The following is a 26300-nucleotide window of genomic DNA, read 5'->3' on the forward strand; positions in this document are numbered from 1 at the left end:
ACTGGGAAAAACTCATGATAAAAGTTTAATGGAGTGAAACAACACTAGGAAATTATTAAACATAGTATTTAATGCTTCCAATATTTCATCTCAGTTACAGAAACATTGTCAGGGAATACAAAATGAGATGTAACACACACACACAAAGGCTGTTTATCTTGTCAATATTGAAAGATATTGACAAGATAAACAGCTTGAAGATGTGGTGCTAGAGAATGTTGAGAATCTCCTGGATGGACAAAAAGTCAAAGGAAAGTATAATAAATCAACTAAAAATCAAGGGGCAGCTATGTGATGTAAATAAAAGAATTCTCAAATATTTTGGTCACATTTCAAGACACGAAAATGACAACCTTGAAAAACTTATCATCCAGGGCAAAGTGAAAGAAGAAAAAAAGGATGACCAAGATGGTTGGACCAGATTAAAAAGATCACCAGATGTACTTTGGAGTTGGTCACTACTGTAACAAAAGACAAAGAAATGGAGAGACATTGTGGCTAGAGTCACAAGTCCTCAGACATGAGGAGACTGAGCAAGAAGAAGGAGGTATTGATTTTTAAGAGCAGCAGCAGATTCTAAACACAGTCTTTCTCTTCTAAATTTACTGTGATGAAGTATGATGGTCTTTTTCCAATTGATTTTCCAAAAAATAACCATCATGATCCATCACAGTAAATTTAAAAGAAAAAAATAATAATTTAGGTTCAGTTCATATATCTGGATAATGTTCTAGAAAAAATACTGACTTACAAATGCAAGAATTTGGAATAAATTTGGGGAAAAAAAAATATTTTGTGGCTATAATGACAAATGGAATGAGAGTAATGATGAAGAAATATGAATGTGAAAGCTTAGTCAAAATTTATTCTGTCTTAATCATGCCATTCATTTAGTAGTTGTTGATACATTTTATAAAACTTAATAAATAGTAAATATATATTTTTTAAAATTTATGAGTGAAATCGTATAGTCCTGGGAATTCCCAGGCCTATACAATTTCACCCCTATTATACAAAAAAGTCATGACTTGGAAACCCTAGTGTGGAGAAAGTGAATGTATTTAAGGCACAATACAATGAACGGTATATGTGACTACCACACCTCCTGCAATGAGTCTTGACTGTGGAGATCTCGTAATAATAACAATATATAAAAGCATACTTTGAGTTAGAGAAAATGCCAACTACACTCCTCCCCCACCTACCCATGACAGACTACATTCACCAACCTGTAAACCACAACTACCACATTGCTTGTTAGGAATTAGTGAGATATTTGGCCTGTGGATTAGGTTCTCTGGCTTCCATATACCAAACAGTCTGTGGAGAGCTGTCCCATTCAAGGAGAACCTGTCAGCCATATGTGAATAAAGAAGAGTAGCATAGTCCAAACAAAGTCCTAAGAAATTTTTTATGTTTATTCTAAAAAATAAATAAACAAGGAGGGATGTGATGAAGAATAATTTCCCATAAAAGGAAAATAAGATAACTTATGACCATCAGAGAAAAGGATACATGTAGAGCTAGAAGTAATATACCAAATGAATTAGATGGATGGTATATAGTGGAGTTTTTCCATGAGGATAGGAAAGGCAATAGGTGTGTGTGGGGGGGGGGGGGATGCTGTTAATGACAGTAGCTGCACCTGCTCCATGTACAGATGACGAGGTGCGGAAGGGGGGGTATACTGGCAGTAGTTTGAGGTGTGGTGCAAAGTACAGGCACACAGGATAAGATCCTTAGTGAGATATTGCTATAAGAGTAGAGACATATAAAGGATGATATAAAAATGTTTAGGCAATTGGTTAGTGAATAAAAAGTGGGTAATCACAATGGATGATTTTAAATGAAAAGAAAACATAGCATCTAGAAGGAAGAAAAGTGAATTTCTGAGTGATAGCTATCATTGACAATGAGCCACAGTGGTACACACAAGGATTGAGAGCCTTTGGATTTGGTCACAGGATATGTTATTGTGAATGAGGTATCAAAACTGCCTCCAATTAGCAAGTGTCTAAGCAGTAATCACCTCAGTGACACCATATGAGTACTTCTGCAAGAAAAGGATATCTGTAGAACTACAAGACAGGTGACCGAAAGCTAAAGAGACACCTTGGAGCAACAGCATAAAATGAAGAATTAGGTGGAAAGACAGAAATGCTACATGGCCAATGACCAAAAAATATTTACCATGAGCAATATCTGAATGTTTTCCAAAAGATAAGTTAAAAGGATAGGCATAAAATGAATGAATGATAAGTTTAAGCTGGAAAAGAAAGAAAAGCATAGAATGAGGAATTACATGAAAAGGACAGCAATATAATATGGGAACTCATTGAGAGAGCCCATATATCACCCACACCAGCTTCATTTCAGTAAATTATGGAGACTACAATTGTGTTAGGAATAATTACTTTAATTTCCCAACGTTTCAACCTTCATATTAAGGTCATCATCTGAAGTACACAGAAAGACAAGCAATTAGCCAGCCTGGTTGGTCGAGTGGTCAGCATATCCACTCTCCAGTCAAAAGGCTGTGGGTTTGAATCCTGCTGTAGGCATGGATGTTTGTGATTGTCTGTGAAAATACTAGTGGTGGTAGATGGCATTGGTGTAGATGATGAAGGTAGTTATGGTTTATTAAAGTTGGTGGATTGAGTGGTTGAGTCGGAGAGTTGCAAAGTAGGTGCCCTCCATAAGAATTTCACACTTGTGAAATTCTTATCAGCCTTGGTGTGGGTGCAAATTTAAAGAGGCCTGTGAAAAACTTTCTTATCAACAACCCTAATCTTAACAACAGTGGTGGTCTAAAAATTCCAATATGGATGGTACACATTCTACCCACATAACCTGTAGTAATCTAGCATCTTAGAATTAATATAACAAATACTTTTGTTAAATTATTAATTAGGTCACCATTTTGCTGTATTAAAAGTATTATTACTATGAATTATGTAAGTAATGTGGATATTAGATCCAGCATTATTTCAAAGCCGAATGTAAAAACTATGAAAGTTTCATAAAAATAAATTGACCAGAGAGCTTATGGGAATACACTCGCCGGCATTCATGAGTTGCCTTAGTGCAGACTACTTAGAAAACATAAATGCTGCCCAAGCATCTATATATTCGCTTTCTTTTAGTCCATTTTGATAAGGTTTCACTGGCCTGACAGCTGTTTCGAACTGGAGGGTTCTCCTCAGAGATCAGGCAGAAACTCTCGTTCAGTAGTAAGGAACTTGAAATGTCAGAGAGGTGTATTTTTCATAATTGAACTCTTGGTTGTTGCATAAAAGTATTAAAATAAAGAGCCAAAAGGCTTCAGTTCGGTGATGCAAAATACATGCCAGTGAGTGAATTCCCATAAACTCTCTGGTCAACTTGTTTTTACAAAACTTTCATAGTTTTTCTATATTCAGCTTTGAAATAATTCTGGATCTAATATCCACTTTACTTATATAATTTTGCATCACCGAACTGAAGCCTTTTTGGCTCTTTATTTTAATAAAAAAAAAAAAAAGCATTAATATGAATTTGTTCTTTGATGATGTTCTAAATAGGATATAGCTTTGATGGGTTTTCTTTTTTCCCCACTAGAGGTCAAGCCAGCAGAATAACAGTTGATAAAATCATTGTCACTCTGGCATACTGTTTGAAATGCAAAAAACTTGTCTTTGTGTGTATGTATATATATAAAAAGGTGTGTGTGTGTGTGTGTGTGTGTGTGTGTGTGTGTGTGTGTGTGTGTGTGTGTGTGTGTGTGTGTGTGTGTGTGTATTCCAGATGATGACTTTAACATAAAGGTTGAAACATAAGTAATTATTCCTAACACAGCTGTAATCTCTATAATTTACCGAAACGAATGCTGATCACTGTGTAACATTAAAGGAAAGGCACTTACACCAGTGTCTTACCTTTTCTTCAATTCATTCACACTACCTGCACATACCACTTCTGAAGGAAAGCCATTCAAATCAAGCACTGCTCCATGAGAGAAAAATCTAGCTCTCACCCTTTCCTGACTGCATTAATTTTTAACTTCAATGAATGCTCTCTCTCTCTCTCTCACACATACCCTCCATAAAAAGAAAATTTCCATCAACCAGTATACTGTATGACATTTCAGAAGTTTGTGTAGGTCTCTGATATCACTCTTCTTTTTCCTGTTTGCTACTGTCTACAATCAACAAATCCTCAATCTGTTGCCATAATCTGCAACAGATTGAGGATTTGTTCAGCAGTTAAAATATCTAACATTCTCTCCACTGTATCTTCATGCGTCACCACAATACGATCAGGAGACCAGATCTGTGTATAATAGTCCTCACTGATCATATCAAGGACTTGTAAAGAGGCAAAATGACTTCCATATCATTATATTCAATGTTCATTTCAGTACTGCAATTATTCCTTGAGTTATACTTGCAATTTCTGCTATAAGGTCCTTGAACTTCAAATTCCTCTCTACCAAAACAACAAGATTCCTAGCTTGAACAGTTTCATTTAGGATACTCCTGCCAATATAACCATCAGATCTCATTACATGAAAGCATATAACTTAACATTTACTAACATTAACCTCACAGCCATTTTCACACATCTACAGTTCCAGCTTATTGAAATCACTCTGCAAGAACTGCATGTCAGTCACAATCCTGATCATCTTGTCTATCTTTGCATCATCAGCAAGCAGCTATCCCAACGTCATTAATATAAAGACTGAATAGCAAAGGACAAGAGATTGATCCCATGCAGTACTACTAATCACCTTAAATATTTCAAATCACCATTCACCAATTTTTTATACCTGTCAGCCAGCCATTTTTATACAAGCTAACAGTTCCTAATGCAATCCCATATCCTCCAATTTATTATTATTATTATTACCACCCCCAAGACCTCAAGGAGTCAAAGACTCATCTGGGAGGTCCTTTTATTACACACACAGCTCATCATACCATGTTTTAAACACATTCAAACTCTTTGAAGACACAACATTCTCAGGTAAGGCATTCCAATCATTCACAACTCTGCACGAAAAAAATCTGCCTCTCACTCCCCTACTCACACCCTCTTGATACAGTTTCCAGGGATGATCTCTGGTTCTCCCCTAATCTCCCACTATTCTCTGTAAAACTTCTCCAGCATTGATCCTATAACAATCCCTTACCAACTTGTAGGTCTCTATCATATCTCCCCTCTTCCTCCTATCCACCAGACTCTACAAATTACATCTTCTCAATCTTTCCTCATACTCGACATTCCAGAGGTCAGAAACTACCTTAGTCAATCTCCTTTGGACCCTTTCCAACATCTCTTCATCCTTCTGAAAACCCGGTGGCCAAATCTGGGCACAATAGTCCATGTGTGGCCTAATCAAAGCTTTATACAATGGAACAAGAATCTCCCTACTTCTACACATCAGTGTCCTCATCATTCCCAGAGCCTTTGTGTTATCTTCACAATTTTGGTGATGTATCCCCTAAATTTTAGATTCTTATCCACTATCATCCCCAGATCTCTTATTTCCTCTACCTCCAACAATATATTCTCACTAAGCATAAATTCTGCATCCCATCTTTGTTTTCCAAATTTTAAAACCTTACATTTTGCAACATTGAATTCACATCCCCATTTCCATGCCCAATCACTCAATCTATTCAAGTCTTCCTGTAAGGCCATCATCTTCACTACACTTTATGGTTCGTCCCAACTTTGCATCATCTGCAAACAACTGAATATCTCCATCCAAATCTAGTAATTTCCTTTTCCTGGATATCGCTCCCCCCATACACAACTTGTTGCTACCTATCAGATAGCCAGTCTCCAATCCAATGCACCAATCTAATATCCAACTCCATCTGCTCTAGTTTAACTGTCAACCTATCATGAGGTACTCTATCAAAAGCTTTTGCGAAATCCAAGTATATTACTGTGTATCCTTATCCTCTGTCCAAGGAAGCAGTCACTTTATTGTAATAAGTAAGTAGATTACTAAAACATGACCTCCCTTTAGCAAATCCATGCTGTCCATCAAAGATAATACCATTGTTATCACACCAGCTCTGGATCCTAGTTCTCACAAGCTTCTCCAACAACTTAACCACAACACCTGACACACAGATAGGCCTATAGTTTGATGCTTGAGTGCGATCACCTCCTTTATGAAGCGGCACAATCTTGCCCTCCTTCCACTCCTTAGGAACTTGACTGAGTGCAAGACTCATATTAAAAAAATAAGTCAAGGCAGGTGTCAACTCCCTGGCACATTTCTTCAGAATACGTGGAGATATATTATCAAGTCCCACAGCCTTATTAACATCTAGTTTATATTTTTTTTTTTTGGCTTCATTAGCCAACTGCTGTTCATACCTCTCTTTAGCTACCCTCACCAACCAAGTCACCCTCCTTGCTTGGTCTTTGTAGACTTCATGGAATTGGTTATTTTCACTTCTCTTATGCTGCCTCCACAATGCCCATTTTCTCTATATCACATGCTTAATCTCTTTATTCATCGATCTCACACCCACCTTATTTAACCTTCTCACCCTTGGAATACATTTAGACATTGCATCTACTAAACAGTTTTTGAAAATCCCCCAAGCTGCATTGATCTCTTTTCCAGCTAACTCCTCATTCCACACTACACCTGCAAGCTGTCTCCTGAGCTCTTCATAATCACCCACCCCCTTGTAGTTCCACATATACCCTTTTCTCACAGAGGTCCTCACACTGCTGGCAACCATCCAGGTAATCACCTCATGGTCACTCTCACCAATTGGTGGATGATTTGACACCTCATTTATAATTACATCCTCTGATGAGATGCCCAAATCCAAGACCCTCAATCCTCGTGTGCCCTCTGTTACATACTGTCTGAGATAGTTATCCCTGAAAAACTGAAGGAACTGATTTTCTTTACTTCCAGTTGCTATCTAATCATTCCAGTCTATATTGCCATAATTAAAATCACTCATAATGATCATCCTTTTCTTATTTACTTGGCTAATTTGATTGTACATTTCATTATCACCACCATCCACATTACCTGGTTTATAACAACATCCCACCAAGTATTTGATTCCATTCACACCATACTGCCTCAAAACCACTGGCACTATTTCCTTCTTGCATCTCTACTTTATATGGACATAACTCTTTCTCTATCATCAATAGCACTCCCCCTCCCTTTTTACCCCCTCTGTCCTCACGAAACACATCATACCCTTCCATCTCTATTCCTGTCAGGATGTCATCCTCTTCCAACCATGTCTCACTTATTCCGACAATTTATGGGTGAACAGACGCAATTAGTGCAACCATTTCATCTTCCTTGTTTCTTATACTTCTAGCATTTGTATACAAACACAACAGCTCATTTCTGGATCTACAGCTAGTTCCACTTATTCCACTCACTCGATGTGACCTCTCCATGCTCAACTGGGGCCATTTCCCTTTCTACTTCTTCATTTTAAAACCCTTTTCAATTCCAACTGTTTCCTCTTGATCCCTGGTCATCCCATTTCTTTCCTGACTACACATGTTCACCTCCTCTTGGAGCATCCACCTTTCTCATGCTGTGTACCCCTGTCCACCCTGAGCCTCCCCATTTTCCTGCTCCTCTTGCACACCCATTCTCTCATTTTCTATACTCATACCACTTCTGGTATGAGTATAGAAAAATAAAAAAAAAGTATAAAGCAATTATTGAACCATTCAGTAAATACAGCAGTTGTTACCCAGGCCTTTGTATTAGCCATCCAATGTACTGGAAGCTGTTTTAGATCTTTGCCTTTTAGAGCACGTGGTCTTAGAGATCGATTTACTAGGAAGGGCTTCAACATTCGATCTTCTGATGCATTGCTACAAAGTAACAACGTTACTAGATCTTTGCTTGCTTTAAATCACTTGCTTTTTTCTCAGACTTTGCGATGTAAGTTCGACTAGGCATTTTCTTCCAAAACAATCCTGTTTCGTCAGCATTAAACACTTGATCAGGACAATATCCACCATCTTCCATAATTTTGGCTGCTTTTTCATCTGCTGCTGCAACCTCGCCTGTAATCTTCACGTTAAGAAGTGCATTCCTTTTTAAAAACCCGGTTTACCATCCTTTGCTAGCCGAAAATTCTTTATCAGCCTGGGAAGCGAAAGTAGATGGCTCCAATTGCTTCATCTGTTCATAAAACCGAAGAGCTTTTTCTTTAATTAAATAACCACTTATAGGAATTCCCCTTTGAGTTAATTCTTCAATCCAAATTATGAGCACTCGTTACTTGTTTTCTAATAAAGCATCTCTTGAGTACGATAATTTGGCACTTAGTTTTGTGCCAGAAATGACAGATTTTCTTATTGCGACTTCATTCTTTTTAATTGCTCTTATAATAGATTTGCCTAAATTAAATGTTTACCAATCACTGTAGATCCCTCTCTTTTTGCTAAGCGATCTAAAATTGCAATTTTCATTTCCAAAGAAAAGCAATTTCTTTGGTGCTTTTTTCCTCCATTTGGCCAAATTTAATTAATAATTAATTAATAATTAATGATCAATTAATAATAAAACTCTGCTAAATTAACAATTAATTATTAATGAATACATTACAAAATAACCAAGGTGTTCCATGAAAATTTCAGGATTTGTGAAGTGTTTCCGTCGTAGGAAAAGTTCCGGAAATGCTGAATTATCCTTCTGTTGACATGCGCAGAAATGTTGAAATGTCTCGTATTTGTGGGCGTGCACCGCATAACTTCAAATCCACATAAAAAGAGACCCGAGTGTATATATTTTCCGTATGAATCTTTTGACTGTAGTTGTTCTGACTAGTAGTTTTGACTCTCCTCAGTTGTTCCAAATATCACTTAGTCATCTGCAAAGAGTAAAGGTATCCAAGATAAAATAATTTTCTCTTTGGATTCCTTCTTAGTTGGTTAACCTCCATTCTCTGTCATGTACATTCTAAATAATACTAGAGATAGAGAACATCCTTGTCCAAGTCCTCCTCACTTCAAACATTTTCGTTCTATTCTCTCCTCTTTTTAATACAGTAGTGAAAAGGTGTATCACCTTATTACTCTGGATCAGAGATAGATGTTGAAAGTTTTTTTACCGCTGGATTATATCATAAATTAAAGAATGCCAGATGTTTTTAATATGTTTCAATATGAATGCCCGATGTTTCTAAGTTAAATTCTCTTCTTTTTTTAATCCATTGTTTTGAGAGTAAATACAGGATCTATGCAGGATCTTCCTTTTCTAAATAACAGTGATAATTTTTTCTAGAATATGGTTGATTCTATTTTTCGGCATTTTGTATTTCAGTATATCTTATAATCTATGTTTAATAAACTTATTCCTCTGTAGATGTTAGTTATTCTTACTTCCTTTTTTAAAGAATGAGATCACAGTTACATGATTCCAGTCAATGGGCACATTTCCAGTGTTATACATTTTGTTAATTAATTGCTGGTTAAATTTATTTCCTGTATATAAAACTTATATTTTACATTTTGCTAATATCTTATCTCCTCCTTTCATTTCTTTTAATGTTCCATTTAATTCTTCTGATGTAATGTTATTTGGAAGAGTATTATCAGTTACATTTTCTAAAAGGTCTTTTTTAAATATTTATTTATTCTGATTGTTTAAATCCTTGTCATAGATGTTGGAATTTTGTAGCACCAACAGTTTGCCAAATTTCTTTCACACACATACCAAAGGCAAATGGCAGTCTGATGTTTGTAATACCGAACTTCCCAATGTAGGGTAAAAAACAACTGTTTACAAATGAGGAGGAACTAAAGGTGAGTGAGAACAAGGTAGAGAAAGAATTAAGCAACATTGTTAACAAGATGACAGAAGTTGAAGATATTGTTACACATTAAGGCTAGCATTAATGCATTTATTATTATCATTCAAATCACCATGGAGTCATAAGACAAATCATGGGAGGCCCATCTTAGACAATAAAAAATCTATTATACCACTCCTTAAACCCATTCACTACTCTATAAGGCAAAGAATTCCAAGGTCCAACAACCCTCCATGCAAAAAAGGCTACTGCTTAGTCTCTTGCTAACCTCCTCCCTTCACAACTTCCAGGGATGGCCTCTCGTGCTTTCCCCTTTTATTTTAACAAGAAACTAGTGACAAAAAAAACCAAATAAGTAAAAGAAGGTAATGCTATTCTACTTTACAAATGGGGTGCCAAGAGTGAGTATCTAAATTACAAGCCAGTCATATTCTATGTGGTGTCACGATTATGATGCTGGGGTTGGCAAGTGGCTAGGATTCAGAAATGGGTTGATAATAGCAAGTTCTCTATGAAGATCAGCACAAGTTTATTATGAGAAGATCATTTTAGTAATCTACTTGCACATTGCAACAGGTGATAAATGTATTACACAAGAGGATGAATATACAATAAAATATTTAAAGGTTAGTATTTAAATTGCTTAGTTAGGATTTTAGTGATGCAAAGGCTAATACTGTGCCCAAATTAAAAATGGGATGAATGGAACTGGACAGTAGGTTAATGGATTTGATACAAGACCAGATGTCTAATAGGTATTGGTAAGTTGTGTATGTCATACTACCGATAACTTTATTCTTTTGAGCAGTAGTCCTAATGAGAAAGTCACTAGTGGTATGACATAAGGATCTGTTTAAGACATTATTGTTTAACTAATATGATCAATAACAGAGGGAGAGGTATAGTAATAACAGCAGAGGAGTTAAATCAAACCACAATAGAGATTCCACATTAAGACAACAGAACGAGTCAGTATACACTGGGTTTGAGGGTAAAACAACAGAATAAATTGGATGAAGCCACATATCAGACTGCACAGACAGTTTAGCTTAAGAGAAGAAAAGCAATAATTCTGGGTGATTTCAATTATAAGAGAAACATGGATGGAGGAAAGTATGAAGGAGGAAAGAATATATAGTAGCCTACTCTTGGAGACATTTCATACATAAACTTTCTTTGCTTACACTTGGATAAAGGAGTAAACAATATAATTTCTTGGCATCTTTAATTTAAATATGAAGAAGGAAAGTTATAGTTTCTGAACAAAGCAGTATCACATTAGTTTTCCATGCCTTTGAATGGAAAATCAATGTGTAAAAGCAGTCAAGGGGCATGTCAGAAGAAGAAGTCCACATTAAACTGTATCTGCAGAGTTCAGAGAATAAACTGTATAGGAGTTAAATGTATGAGTAATATCATCCATTTAATGAGTAATATCATCAAAGCAAGAACTGCATAAAAAAATAAATGTTGTAGAAGGAACATAAGGAGATCCACGTATGAGCAAACAAGTTTGCACGTAAAATATATTTGAGACTAGACTTTCTGAACATAGAGAACTGATTTCAAATTGTTGTCCTAGTATCCCATTATATACAGTTCACAACATTCCCCTTTCTTGGATATTGGAGAGTCAGTTCATTTTGCATTATTGCTGTCTCATCAGCAGGAGCCAGAGTCAAAATCAGTCAAATATTTCATTTCAGTGGATTACAGGTGGGAATACCTGTCCTCATCAAGAACTTTAGGAAAAAAGCCATTGCATTCCGCTAACTCGAAATCAAGTGCCAGCCTGGCTGTTCAAGTGTTTAGCGTATCTGTTCTCCAGCCAAAAGGCTGCAGGTTCGAATCCCACCGTAGACATGGATGTTTGCGATTGTCTGTGAAATACTAGTGGTGGCAGTAGGTGGGTGGGTAGTAGATTGCGTTGGTGTAGTTGTTGATGATGATGGTAGTTGTGGTTTCATTGTACAGGGTGTCCCAAAATTCACTCAAGATTTAAATTTAGCGCCATTTGTGCGGTAAAGTGTTGCCAACGAGAAAAAAAAGACAGCGTGACAGCTGACAGTTCAGGGTTATTAAAAATGACCACACACAGCGAAGAGAGTTCGTTGAATGGATTATGGAACAACAACAAGTGGATGCTTATTTTTCGAACAAAATCATCTTCAGCGATGAGGCTCATTTTCATCTTGATGGCTTCGTTAATCGACAAAATTGTCGCATTTGGGGTTCAGAAAATCCACAAGTGATTGTTGAGAAACGAATGCATCCACAACGTGTCACTGTTTGGTGCGGATTTTGGGCTGGAGGCATCATCGGTCCATTCTTCTTCGAAAATACAGCTGGTAAGGCAATAACAGTTAATGGTGCTCGCTATCGCGACATGATAATCCAGTTTTTTGTGCCTAAATTGCAAGATATGGATGTGGACGACATGTGGTTTCAACAAGACGGTGCCACATGCCATACAGCCCAAGAAACAATTCAATTACTGCATGAGTCATTTCCTGGTCATGTAATTTCCCATTTTGGTGATCAGAATTGGCCGCCCAGATCATGTGACTTAACGCTGTTGGACTTTTTTGTTTGGGGTTTTTTGAAGTCTAAGGTTTATGCCAACAAGCCCACGACCACCCATGCATTCAGCCACATTTATGCAAAACGGTAATGGAAAATTTTGACAGAAGAGTGCTATGTGCCAGCAAAGCCGTGGAGGCCATTTACCCGATATGCTATTCCATGCATAACCCTATACTGTATACTTTATGAATCAATAAGAAATAATAATTTTTAATTAAAAACCTGTGTTTTCTATCAAAATTACTTCTTGTGTGAATTTTGGGACACCCTGTTGTTGGTAGATTCAGCAGTGGAGACGGAGAGTTGTGGAGTAGGTGCCCTCCCTCGATGACTCTTTGGACTCCCTGGAGGTGTTATGTAATAATAATAGTAAAAGTTGAGAATACGTGAGTAATAACAGAAGAAATCAAAGTATGTACTCCACAAATGAGTGAATAAACTGATAATAATAGTAAATAGTAATACTGATTCCATATCAAAATGAATTTCATACTTGATAATGATTGGTAATGCAATCAAAAACAAGAGTGATGGCTAAAGAGGTCCAATAAATTTAAATGTTCATGTAATAGTTTTCCTATTTTTCACAATACAATCGTCTAACCTGTTCAATTGCATTCTGCACCTCAGGTGGAAACGATATAAACGAATTAAGATTATCATCCTCAAAAAGTTCGTCTTCAAATTCAGCCGGTGTACCTGTAACAGACATGATACAAAATTTTCAACTTTGTATCGCTACTGCCAGTTGAAAATAATTAAAAAAAAAAAAAAAATCAGTTTTTTTCCCTCATAAGATCTTAAATCCCTTCATGAAAATCAAGTTTATTCTCAACATCACAAAACAGTAAAGACACATTTTATGCAAAAATTGTTTCCAAAATATATGCAAAGTAGGAGATCAACAACTCAGAATGAATTATTACACTTCCGTATACAATAACTAACAATGGCTACACTTCTTGTCAAAATAATATACAAATTTCACACCATCACCAGCAAAACCGCATTTTAACTTCTTGCTTAGTCCCCATCGTTCTTGACATCGCCATGTAGGCTTCTGTCCCCCTCTGTTGTGAAATCGAATTAATATTTTTATACGGAAATTCAAGATATTAAGTATATATTATTGTGATATCGTTTCATTTCATATCTGTTCAGTACCACACACACTGAAGTTATTTTTATTTTTCTAGTATATTACTTATACCGTTAAAGATTCCATGAGACCTAGAGCATTCTACTGTTCAGTATGATGTTTGTTCTCGCATTGAGGTTATATAACACTGGCCAACAACAACAAAAAAAATTTTTCTGCTGATTATGATCTGACACTTGTTTCTTACTCATTTGGGTGCGCGCTGATTTCAAATATCAAACCCATTTTTCTCTATCACGTCAGGTTTTTCCTCTATGGCATTTTCTTTTTGCTAATTTGTAAGTTTTTGATAGCTTTAAGGAGGCAGTACTATTTAGAGGATCAAAAAAATTGATTTTTTAATATTATTTTCTGAAAGTATGTACTTTTAATAATCTGCTCCTAACTTTTTATCAAGAAATTCGAAAACTTCTCGAAGATATAGCCTATTATTCAAAGCGGTGCGCAGATCAGAATCGGAGCGCTCACCGCTCTCGCTTGTTAGTAAACGAATAAATGCGTAAGAACCTGCAACGGCACGTACTAGAGCTTTGAATGCGAGAGAGGCCGATAACCGACCTAATATATTTAGGTGATAAAAAGTAGGCGATGACAACTGCCTAAAACAAATGAATGCTATATTGTTAGTAAACGAATAAATGCGTAAGAACCTGCAACGGCACGTACTAGAGCTTTGAATGCGAGAGAGGCCGATAACCGACCTAATATATTTAGGTGATAAAAAGTAGGCGATGACAACTGCCTAAAACAAATGAATGCTATATGCGTCATAGCGGACAAAGAACGATCGAAATCAGTCAGTCGTTAATCGATCGTGAAAGTATGATGAGCGCTTATAACGTTTCAATAAAGTCTCTGGTTGTTGTTTTTTTTTTTTGTCTTGTTAATTGCATGTTAGTCGGCAGTGAAGAAAATACATCATGTCTACTACACGAAATTGTGTCAATAGTGTAGATTCCTTCTGCTACATTTGTGGCAGCTTTACTGTTCCCAGTCAAAGGACAAATATCACTGATTTCGTTAAGAAAGTGTACTTTCATTCTTTGACGTAATAAATGCAGATCAGGACAAGTCATGGGCTCCAAATAAAGTGTGTAAGTCATGTGTAGAAAATTTACTACAGTGGAGCAAGAGAAAACGTCAAAAATTAGCTTTTGGCATTCCAAGATTTGGCGTGAACCGAAAAATCACGTAGATGATTGCTATTTTTGTTTAGTTCAGACTCCTGGTTATAATAAGAAGAATAAGAAAAAAATTGTGTATCCAAATCTCGACTCAGCAATTCGGCCAGTTGCTCATTCCAATGAAATAGCCGTGCCAATTTATAAAAGACTTCCTTTACTTGAGAACGAGCATGATCGGGATATGCCAGCTGTTCTTGAGGAGCAAGACCCGGATATTGATTTAGACAATGAAAATTTAATTTCTAGTTCTGGTTTTACTCAAGCGGAATTAAATGACTTAGTAAGAGATTTGGGCCTATCAAAGGAATCATCGGAATTGTTAGCTTCAAGATTAAATGAAAAAAACTTACTGGAGCAAGATACTTTTTATCGTAGCAGGAAAAGTAATCTTGTACAATATTTTAATCATGAGTGTGGGTTTGTTTACTGTAACAATGTGTCAGGTTTACTAACTGAAATGAGTGTTGTACAATACCATCCAAATGAGCGGCGTTTATTTATCGACAGTTCAAGTAGAAGTCTCAAGTGTGTCTTACTATACAATGGGAACGTATATGGTCAATTCCTATTGGCTATTCAGTCCACTTAAAGGAAACATATGAGGACATTAAAAAGGTTATGGAGTTATTAAAATATACAGACCATAACTGGATCATCTGTGCGGATCTTAAAATGGTGAACTTTTTACTTGGCTTTCAAAGAGGATATACAAAGTTTCCGTGTTTTCTATGCTTCTGGGACAGTCGAGCTAGAAATCAACACTGGAGTCAGAAACATTGGCCTCTTAGAATATCCTTAAATGTTGGAGAACAGAATGTTATAAATCAACCTTTAATCGACAGAGAAAAAATCATTTTCCCACCTCTACACATCAAAGTAGGTCTTATGAAGCAGTATGTTAAAGCTTTAGATTTACAAGGTGACTGTTTCCAATACATATGTGAAACATTTCCACGACTTAGTTATGAAAAAATTAAAGCAGCCGGTGTATTTGATGGACCGCAAATTAGAACTTTAATGAGAGACACAAATTTTATCAACTCTATGAACGAAATTGAGAAAGAGGCCTGGACTTCATTTACGATGGTTGCGAAAAATTTTCTTGGAAACAAAAAAGCGTGCAATTACAAAGATCTAGTGGAAACAATGCTTGAAATTTACCAGCGCTTAAGTTGCAACATGAGCATAAAGCTTCATTTCCTATGCAGTCATCTTGATAGATTTCCCGAGAATTTAGGTGCTGTAAGCGATGGACAAGGCGAAAGATTTCATCAAGACTTAAAAACTATGGAAGATCGGTACCAAGGAAGATGGGATTCTCACATGAAGGCCGACTACTGTTAGAGTATTCAAAGGGATTGCCAAAACAGAACACACAGCAGAAATTGCTATAAACAAAAATTTATTCCCTGAAACTCGTGTGTAAGTAAAAAATTGTTATTTTTTTTATAAATATTCTTGCAATTTTTAATGAATATTGTTAAGTAGTTATGTATCTAATTATCGGCCTCTCTCGCATTCAAAGCGCCAGTAGGTGCTTGCAGGTTCTTACGCATTTATTCGTTTACTGACAAGCGAGAGCGGTGAGCGCTCCGATTCTGATCTGCGCACCGCTTTGAATAATAGGCTATATCTTCGGGAATTTTTCGAATTTCTTGATAAAAAGTTAGGAGCAGATTTTTAAAAGTACATACTTTCAGAAAATAATATTAAAAAATCGATTTTTTTTGATCCTCTAAATAGTACTGCCTCCTTAACACTATCAAAAACTTACAAATTAGCAAAAAGAAAATTCCATAGAGGAAAAACCTGACGTGGGTTTGATATTTGAAATCAGCGCACCCATATTAATAAAAAACAAGTCTCATATAAGAGTCAGCAAAAATTGTGTTGGACTGTGTAATCTATGCTTACAAGTATCATATTGTAAGTGTAGATTACACACAATACTACATTTAAAATTGTCAAAGTTAGTATTTGCCTACTAATTATTTTGTGTTTGTGAAGGATCGAAGACATAATTTTAATCTTGATTTGTTTATTTTATTGTTATTATTTAAATTAAGGTCGAAGCAATTAAAGCTACGAAGCAAGTGTATCACATCTCTTCTTCATCACAGCATGGTTCTTCTGCCAGATTTGAATGTTCTAAGGTATGAAAACCCGAGTTTCCGGGTGGAAAGTCCCCGACAGCTCCGTATGTGACTCGCTTGTTGATACCAATTATTATTATTATTATTATTATTATTATTATTATTATTATTATTATTATTATTATTATTATTATTATTATTATTATTATTATTATTATTATATTCACATAATTGATAAATAGTCAAAACAAGATATTATATAAATAAAATTTTGACTGGTGATACAGAACAATTCAGATTCTACCCAAGAATCTAAGAATAGTCCGTCGTAAAATATGGACTGTTCCAAGTAATGCTGTTTTTTGTAGGTCATATGGGGTCACTTCATTGATATTTAATTGTTGGATAGCATCTTTGAAGTTGCACCAAGTGCACCGATAACTATTGGGATGACTTTGGTGTGTTTAAGCCACAGTCGGCCAGCTTTAATTGCCAGATCTCGATATTTAGTAATTTTTTCAAGTTCTTGGTTGTTAATGTTATCACTGGGTACTGCTATATCAATAATCCAAACTTGTCGATGTTGTATAATTATGATGTCAGGTCTATTTTGTTTCAAATGCCGATCAGTTTGTATTCTAAAGTCCCAAAGAATTTTTGCTGTTTCGTTTTCCAATACAGTCTCAATTTTATGCTGCCACCAGTTATCAGAAGTAGGGAAGCCATATTTTTAGCATACATGCCAATGAACTATTTTGGCCATTTGATCATGACGGCATTTATAGGCAGTTTGAGCTATTTTGCTAAAGGCACTGATTAGATGTTCTACAGTCTCATCTTTCTGATCGCATAATCTGCATTTGCTGTTATTATTGATGTTGAAAATTTTTGCTTTGATTGCATTAGTTTGTAATGCATATTATTGAGCTGCTAGAATAAACCATTCTATTTCTTTTTTAATGTATCCGTGTTGTAGCCATTGCCATTATCTTCTTCACGACAATTTTGTCCTCAGTATATCGAAGAAATTGGCCATGCAAGGATTTATTTTTCTAGCGCACATATCGGTTATTTTGTTGTTCCTTTTTGTAATCGGATTTGTTTCCTCTTGCTTTTAGAAGGCCCTCTTGTGTAATTGCTTGAAGCATTGACTCAGAGTTATTATCGATGAAATGTCTTAAAACAATTTCTCTTCTTCCACAGTCTGTCTTACTTTGTCTCTACAGCAGACCCCGTCCACCTATTCTCCTCGGTAGGTACAACCGGTCAACATCAATTTGTGGATGTAATGCATGATGCATAGTCATTAGTTTTCTAGTTTTGCGGTACAGTTTGTCCAAGCCTTTTTTTGTCCAATCTATTATGCCAGCTGTTTTCAGAATTTCTCTAACTCTTTTGATATATTCTGATGCTGCATGTTGTTTAACTTTCGAGTGGAGAATATCATTGGCTTCTAATATTCCTAGGTATTATAGTGTTCGTCAGCTGAAATTGCTTTTATATATTTCTCTTCATTAAAATTAAAACTGCTGGTGTCATTGTTGAAAGTTTATTTTTCACTTCATATATATATATATATATATATATATGCTAGTGTCATTAATTTTTCCTCGTTTAATAGATAAAATTGTGCTTTTATCTAAACCAAATTCCATTTTGATGTCCTGACTGAAAATACGAACTGTGTTCAATAAAGAATTGCTGGACCGGTTTTTCATATAACTCCATATACAACAGATATGAAGTTTTAATATTATATTTAGGAATTTCATAACCAAGTGTTGTCTTGTTCAGAATCATACATAAAGGTATCAAACAAATGTTAAATGGTGACAAGGAATCACCTTAAAAAATTCCACGTTTAATGCTGATATCTCCAAATCGTTCATTATTCACTATTAATGTTGTTTTCCATGATTTCATAACAGCATCCAGAAACGAACATATATTTTTGCTCATTCCAAATATTTTTAGTCATTTTAGGATCCAAGGGTGTGGGAGGGAATCGAATGCTTTCTTGTAATCTATCCATGCCATGTTTAAGTTAGGTTTTCGTCTTTTTAAGTTTCTGAGAATCATTTATTAATAAGGATCTGGTCTTTTGTTCCTCTAGATTTTTGAAAATTGCCTTTCTGTTCAATTGGATCAATCTGATTATCTGATAAGTATTGGTATATGGAATTTGCTATGATTGCAGTGAACAGCTTAAGCATAGTTGGTAGGCATGTTATTGGATGATAGTTACTTGGATCTGCACCCTTATCCTTATCTTTCATGAAGAGAAAAGTGCGCCCTGATATCATCCAGCCTTCCATTGAGCCTGACTGCAACAAATAATTAAATTGTTCTGCCATTCGGCAATGTAAACTAGTTAGATGTGTTAACCAAAATCCATGTAGTTCATCTTTGCCAGGTGCATTCCAGTTTTTTAATTTTCTAGATTGAGCACTGACCATTTCTTCAGTGATAATGACATTTTGCATTTTTTTTCATTTCTGATTCTATTTCCTTAATCCACGAAGCATCTTTATTGTGTTCAATAGGATTATCCCAGATTGACTTCCAAAATTTGAGTGTTTCTTCTTTTCCAGGTGAATGATGGTTTGCATTTGCATTTCTCTGGAGAGACTGAAAGAAAACTGACGTTGGTTCTGTCAAAATTGCATATTTTGTACATATTGGTTAAATCTTGCTTCATATCTTTGAATTTTCTCTGCAGTCGCTGTAATTCTTTGTTTTAGCTCTTCGGTAACTTCAGCAATTGTTTTGTTGGCCAAATTATATGTGTTAATCTGTTTGTTTTTGATGTCATTATTTTTCAATCGTCCTTTTTTAAAACTCATTAAGTTGCTTAGATCAGCCCAAAGTTTGTTGACCTTTCGTTCTAACCTGATTTTCCATGGTTCAGATTGTTTCATCCTCGGCTTTTGCTCTTTCGGTTTGTAACCAAGCTTCTCTGAAATGATATAGGCTGTGCTGAATAGGAGCTAATTTGTTTCCTTTATTCTGTGGGTTGTGATGGTTTCAATTACAGCATTTGCGTCTAGGAGGAGCTAGTTTAGCTTAGATGTTGTAAAGCTTTTAATGGCAGTAGTCTTATACGGTCATTTATGGAGTTCATATGTACCGATATCCCTGACTTCATTTTACACTGCGCTTCTGTCAAAACATTCTGAAGTATTTCGTCAGCTTGATGTTTACTAAGTTGAATTCCAAAGTTTGATATAGCTACCTCCTGATGATTTGCTGTTACTGGAGTTGTTGGTTTATTACGTATCCCTTGCAGCTCAAGTTCAGTAAATATTTTATTACGGAAAATGAAATTCTTTTGGTCCATAAGTCTTTGTTCTGTTATTTCAGATTCTGGGAATTTTTGTTTCCAAATTAAATGCATACGCTTTCTGAAACTTTGTTTTTCTGGTGTTGATCTGTAAAAGCATTTCATAACTTCTTTGTTTTCTTCTACAGTCCATTTTTTACGTTTCGTTTCTTCCAGTCGCTTCGCAGCTTCCTGTCCTGATTACCCAGCAAGGAAAACTGGGTCCTGTAGCCCACTTGTCGCCTGATGCCCAGGATCCCCATCTGACGCAGTCCTTGACAACCTAGGCCTCGACTGATCCGGTATGGATTTCTTCTTCCTTTTCACCATTAAAATGGGTTATGGAACATTGTTAGTCTGGCTCCTCAGTTGCGACCTGTCTGACAAGAGTGGCCCTGCTGGCAGCTATGATACCGCCAGAATAGCTCTCAACATCACTGAAGCACGCAAGCCACACAGCCACGACAAGGCCGTGTTCCTTCGGGGGATTATTATTATTATTATCAAAAAAATCAAAAAAAAAAATCAGCTAACGCCTTTTTATTCCCGTATATACGGGAGTAGGCGAGGCCATTTAGCCCTATCTAACTTTTGGAGACTGAGTGGGCAGTTCAATCTCCACTGGTACCCAATCAGAGACAGATGGCCCAAGGCTATCACTAATTAAGCGGTACGCAGTGAAGAGAGACGGCTCAAATGTGCCGCCATCTCGTGGTCTCTAACCCTAACACAATATATTTAATGTCTGAAATAATGTGGGTTCTACGGTCGATTTTCTTGAGTTTACAGGACGAAAAACCCGAGTTTCCGGGAGGAAAAACCTGCTTGCCCGTGCCAGAGATCGACTAACTCGGGAACCGGTCGAAAAAAGGCTTAGAAAAATTTCCTCTAGTCGCCGACTAGACTCGAAACCAAGACTTCCTTCGTGCGGCCTAGCGCGGTGGTGTGCAAACGCCACATCCACTGAGCTACACCGTTTCGCTGATTTGAAATATAAAAGAATAGAAGAATATACTTTTTTGTTTTGGGGAAGAGAAACAGTAATTACACAGCAAAAAATAGATCAAATATCATAGAACAGTAAAGGAAATTCCAAGTAACACGGTACACATAAATTCAAGTGACCGAAGGTTGTTCCACCACAGTTAATCCATTAACGGCTCTTAAATCGACGTTCAAGGATTAACATTGTAGGGGATAATTGCATGATAAAAAGTAGAATGCCAATAAAATTTTGTTCCATGATGAAAAATGTTATCACATTTGAGAGTTTGACAAAATCGTACCAATCTGGTTCGAACATTAAGGATGTAAGCGAGTCAATTAGAATACAAAAGCAGAGGGTGAAAGAATTGATCGTAGTAGCAGGAACGAATGATTTGAAAGGAGACAAAATGGCTGAGAGAGGATTTGAAGGAATTACTTGAGCTAGCAAAAGAGAAGAGTGAGAGAGGTAGGATAGTGAGTGTGCTGCAGTATGACAGTGAAGAGTAAAGAAGGAGGGCCAAAATTGCTAATGACTTTATGTTCAGATTATGCAGGAGGAGTGGTGTTGCATTTATGGATGTGTGGAGTGAGTTTTATGGGTTTATATAAGATGAATGGTTTACATTTGAATGGATTTGGTCTACAGAGACTTGAAATGGTGTCGTTGTTATTATTATTATTATTATTATTATTATTATTATTATTATTATTATTATATGATAACTTGTTTTGACTGTGTATCAACTATATGAATAAAATAATAATAATAATAATAATTTTTTTTTCTCCAGTTTTTTTATAGTTTTAAAGTGGTTCCAACTCCTGTTTTAAGTTGAAAGTGCTCCCAAGTAACCCTACTTATCACGCCGAAGACAGTGATATAAAATTCAACGAGATCGGCTAAGAAGAAACCAAATTTTGAAGTGTTGAAAAGGGAACAGAGAGGACCGTGGTCAACAACCAGCGAAGAACAAAGGACGCCGCCATCTTTATAATCACGCCTCACTGCCTAAGGGAAGAAAGGTGAGTCATGAAGTGTATCAAATGCCTGGAGGTGGAGGAGTTATCGTCCAACGGAAATAATATAACTTGTACGAAATGCAGTAGGATTCTACACTTAAAATGTGCCGGCTTTTCAGAAACAACCGGGCAACATAAGTATGAACCCGATGTAACACGTGAGGAATGGCAGTGTGTAATCTGCATGAGGAACAAAGAAACGCACGTAAGGCAGCCGCCTTAGATGCAGCAGATTATACCGGAGGCAAAATCAGATGACGAATTGAACAGACAAAAAAACGCAGGAAAAGCCAGCTTAGTAGATCTTGTGCAGGAACTCTTTAAGAAACAGAACGAACAAATAACAAAAAAATCTAGCGAATATGAAGATTTGGTAAAACATAATAATTTAGCAGTTATAGAAGTGTTGCAAACGGTAAAAGACATTAAAATGAGCATTAACTCACTAAAAGACAGGCAACACAATTTGATGAAAGAGACATCCGAACTCCGTCAAGAACTTCATTCTCTAAAACTACAATACGAACGTTTAAATCAGCAACAACATAAAAAAGATCTTGTCATAAACGGTCTTCCTGAAACTGCACCTACAGAAAACCTCAGAGACGTGGTTTTAAAATTAGGCCATTTAATTGATATCCCCTTACAGCTTAACGACATTCAGACCGTAAATCGGATTCCTAGGAAGAGCAAAAACCAAGGCTTCCCACGACCTGCACCAGTCATAATTCGTCTTAAGAGCAAGTCCACAAGAGACAATCTCATAAAAGCCAGCAGGCAGAAAAAACCAGTTGCCAAGGACTTGAACGCACAGCATGACAATACACCAATCTTCCTATCCGAATATTTAACACCATTCAACCAGAATCTGTTGTACCAAACAAGAAAAGCAAAAATGGAAAAAAAATACCAATTTTTGTGGACCAGAGATGCCAAGATATTCATAAGGAAGTCACAAACTTCAAAGCCGATACAAATTAAAAGCACAGAAGACATAGAAAGGCTGCCACTGTGAAGAAAAAAGCCTCCTAAATAGTTCAAAAAGAAGCCTACAATAAAAAATGAACGTGAACCATCAAGACAGATGCAATAACACAGGATATATCGGCAATTTCCCTTTGATCCGACCTTTCAGATCATTCATTTGACCTCCCAAAGATCTGCCTACTTCCAACACAGCAACCAAATCAATAACAAATATATGTATATATAACCAGTATCACCCTCAGATAAGCTAATTACAAAGCTTCGAGGGTGCAGTTGAGTTACATCCCAGTAGTAGTATTTATCTAACATTATTCACTTAACATTCTGTAATGAATTCTAGTAGTAAACAGAAAATGTGATAGTAATACTTCAGTTATATATTTAAGTTTAAAATTATATATTTAATTTACAATTTAAATTTAAAAATTATTATTATGTAAACTGCAACATAAGTAATATTGTTTAACTTGTGAGTCATTAATAATAAACACGATTACTATGATTATTATTAATGGTAATAATACACACTTTTTACTCTTGTGCCAGTCAGAAATTCTGCAAATGATAATGATATTAAGAGTAATTATAATTATTACTGAACCATTTTGCACGAAAAAGATGCATTGTTGCCTAAATATTAGTATATTCATGTAATTATTTGAGAAATAATAATAATAATAAAAAAATTCTTATTATTAAAATAAAATAAAATAAAAATAAAAAATTATTATTATTATTATTATTATTATTATTATTATTATTATTATTAACGGCATAGAGCCTGTGTAGCTCAGTGGATGTGGCGTTTGCATACCACGGCGCTTGGCCACACGAAGGAAGACTTGGTTTCGAGTCTAGTCGGTGACTAGACTCGAAACCAAGTCTAAGCCTTTTTTCGTCCGGTTCCCGAGTTAGTCGATCTCTGGCACGGGCAAGCGGGTTTTTCATCCTGTAAACTCAAGGAAATCAACCGTAGAATCCACATTATTTCAGACATTAAATATATTGTGTTAGGGTTAGGGACCACGAGATGGCGGCACATTTGAGCCGTCTCTCTTCACTGCGTACCGCTTAATTAGTGATAGCCTTGGGCCATCTATCTCTGATTGGGTACTAGTGGAGATTGAACTGCCCACTTAGTCTCCAAAAGTTAGATAGGGCTAAATGGCCTCGCCTACTCCCGTATACGGGAATAAAAAGGCGTTAGCTGATTTTTTTTAACGGCATCTCCATGGCGTCCAGAGACTCATAGCAGGAGACCCAAATCAACCATCGTACCTACAAATCCTATCATACCTCTCCTTGGATCCATTCACCATCAATGAACTCACAACCAATTTTAGCAAACCATTCCACTCACTAACCACTCTCCAAGCAAAATACTCTGGTCCGCACCCCCCTTCTCCTACTAACCACACTCTTTCACAACTTCCATGGATGTGCACTAATTTTGTTTGTCATATTTTGAAATTTTTCAGGCACATTTTGAAACAACTAAAGGAATTAGTATTAGAAAAAAAAATTCAAATCCAAAACGATTAAAAATGGACTTTAAAAATTGTATACACTACGAACAAGGGTTATGGAATTTTTACTAAACAAAAAACACGTTCTTCAATGTCCTAGTTTCAGCTTATCTACCTCCAATCACGGATTTCAACTTTCGTGTGGGCATGACAACAGAGCAGAAGTTCATTTAAAATGAAAAAATAAAAATAAAAGTAAAACATATTTAAGGGAGGAATCTTTATCTGGTCGATTTCAATTCGAAGGCGAGTTAGCCGATCTCATACGGAGGTAGCAGGGTTTTTTCTCCCGGAAACTCGGGTTTTTCATCCCGCATACATACAAATCGGCCCTTCAGAACACACGCAATTTACAGACAAAAATTACTAGTTGTGGTGGTGTTGGAGGTGGGCGGTAGATGGCGGTGATGGAGATGATTCGTAGTAGCGGTTAGGTGTAGAGACAGTTGTAGATGTCCTCCCGTGATGAGTCTTCGGACTCCTTGGAGGTATCAGGAATAATAATAATAATAATAATAATAATAATAAGTTCTTTATCTGCAGAAGTTTGGTTCTACCTATGCTCTCAGGTGCAGTGAAGAGGATTAAGTAAGTAAGTTTAGTTTTAGCGCCCTTTGCAGATTTGTACTTTTAAGTATCTTTTATTTTGTGGCAGTTTCGATTACTGATAAAATATCCTACCGCTAACGCCTTTGGCAACTTTCTCAAAGATATACTGCTTGGAATTAAGCCAACAAACACAACGGCACAGTATGGCGCAAAAATTTAAATAAATATAAAACAGTACTAAACTTCGACACCCCATCACTACATAAACTTGAGATATGCCGTTCGACTGTATGCACATTAATAGATTTAGCTGCAGTAATGGTCATGACGTTGGAAGAAAAGACGTTTATTGTTCATCATTATTTTCGTTCATAGGGAGTTGGCAGAGTAAAAGATCCAAGCTTACGACATGCTTGTGAGCAATTTGTCATCGTTAGGTGTCCCAAGCAATTGTGTCAGTAGAGGTTTCAAAGTACCGGGTGTGTGTTCTGTCGTAATGCAAAGGGCATTCAGAGAGGCCACGAACTGTTAACACAAATGAAAATCACGAGCATGTGCAGGAGCAAGTGTTACAGTCTCCGAAACGTAGTGAACGCCGAACAGCGGTAAAATTTGGGATACCGAGCAATCATTACAGAGAGTCTTTAAGGAGCTGGGTGCCTTTTCGTACGTCATTCAGGCGGGTGAATGTTTTACATCAACGGATTATGCTGCACAGCGGGAACACTGTGCATGCGTGGTGGCCAATGTCTATGAAGATCCGTCCTTCGTCCATAATGTTTGGTTCTCGTATGAAACGCGTTTCTATCTAAGTCATATAAACAGACAAACCTACAGGTTCCTTGATTTCTCGAGACCTGAATTTGTCCAAGAAAAACTTCTTCACAGCGAGCAATTCACGCATTATGTGCGGTTTCTACTTCATTGAAAATGGTGCTGTAACCATGACCTTAAATACTTAACGCTACATCCAGTATGTGTTGGTTCCATTCACCCAAAATGTACATAGGATGTGTCGTGCAAAAAACATTCCATTTCGTGCATAGGTATACCTATGCACGAAAGAGAACGGAGCAACCTGTCG

General features: G+C 36.4%; 1 protein-coding gene across 2 annotated transcripts in view; it reads right to left on the reverse strand.

Moving 5' to 3' along the window:
* Vps53 (vacuolar protein sorting 53) overlaps positions 1–13449 on the reverse strand; it is a 349419-nt gene extending 335970 nt beyond the window's left edge. The window contains exon 1 of one of the 2 annotated variants that reach the window (XM_090412655.1): positions 12997–13449. In XM_090412655.1, coding sequence (XP_090268781.1) covers positions 12997–13104 — 108 coding nt within the window. In that variant the 5' untranslated portion in view covers positions 13105–13449. The other variant, XM_090412658.1, reaches the window with a different exon arrangement.
* Positions 13450–26300: the final 12851 nt, after the last annotated feature.

This window comes from Typopeltis vanoorti, chromosome 23 (assembly GCF_054136105.1).
Source record: "Typopeltis vanoorti isolate ZY-2024b chromosome 23, IOZ_Tvanoo_1.0, whole genome shotgun sequence".
Classification (NCBI taxonomy): Eukaryota; Metazoa; Arthropoda; class Arachnida; order Uropygi; family Thelyphonidae; genus Typopeltis; species Typopeltis vanoorti.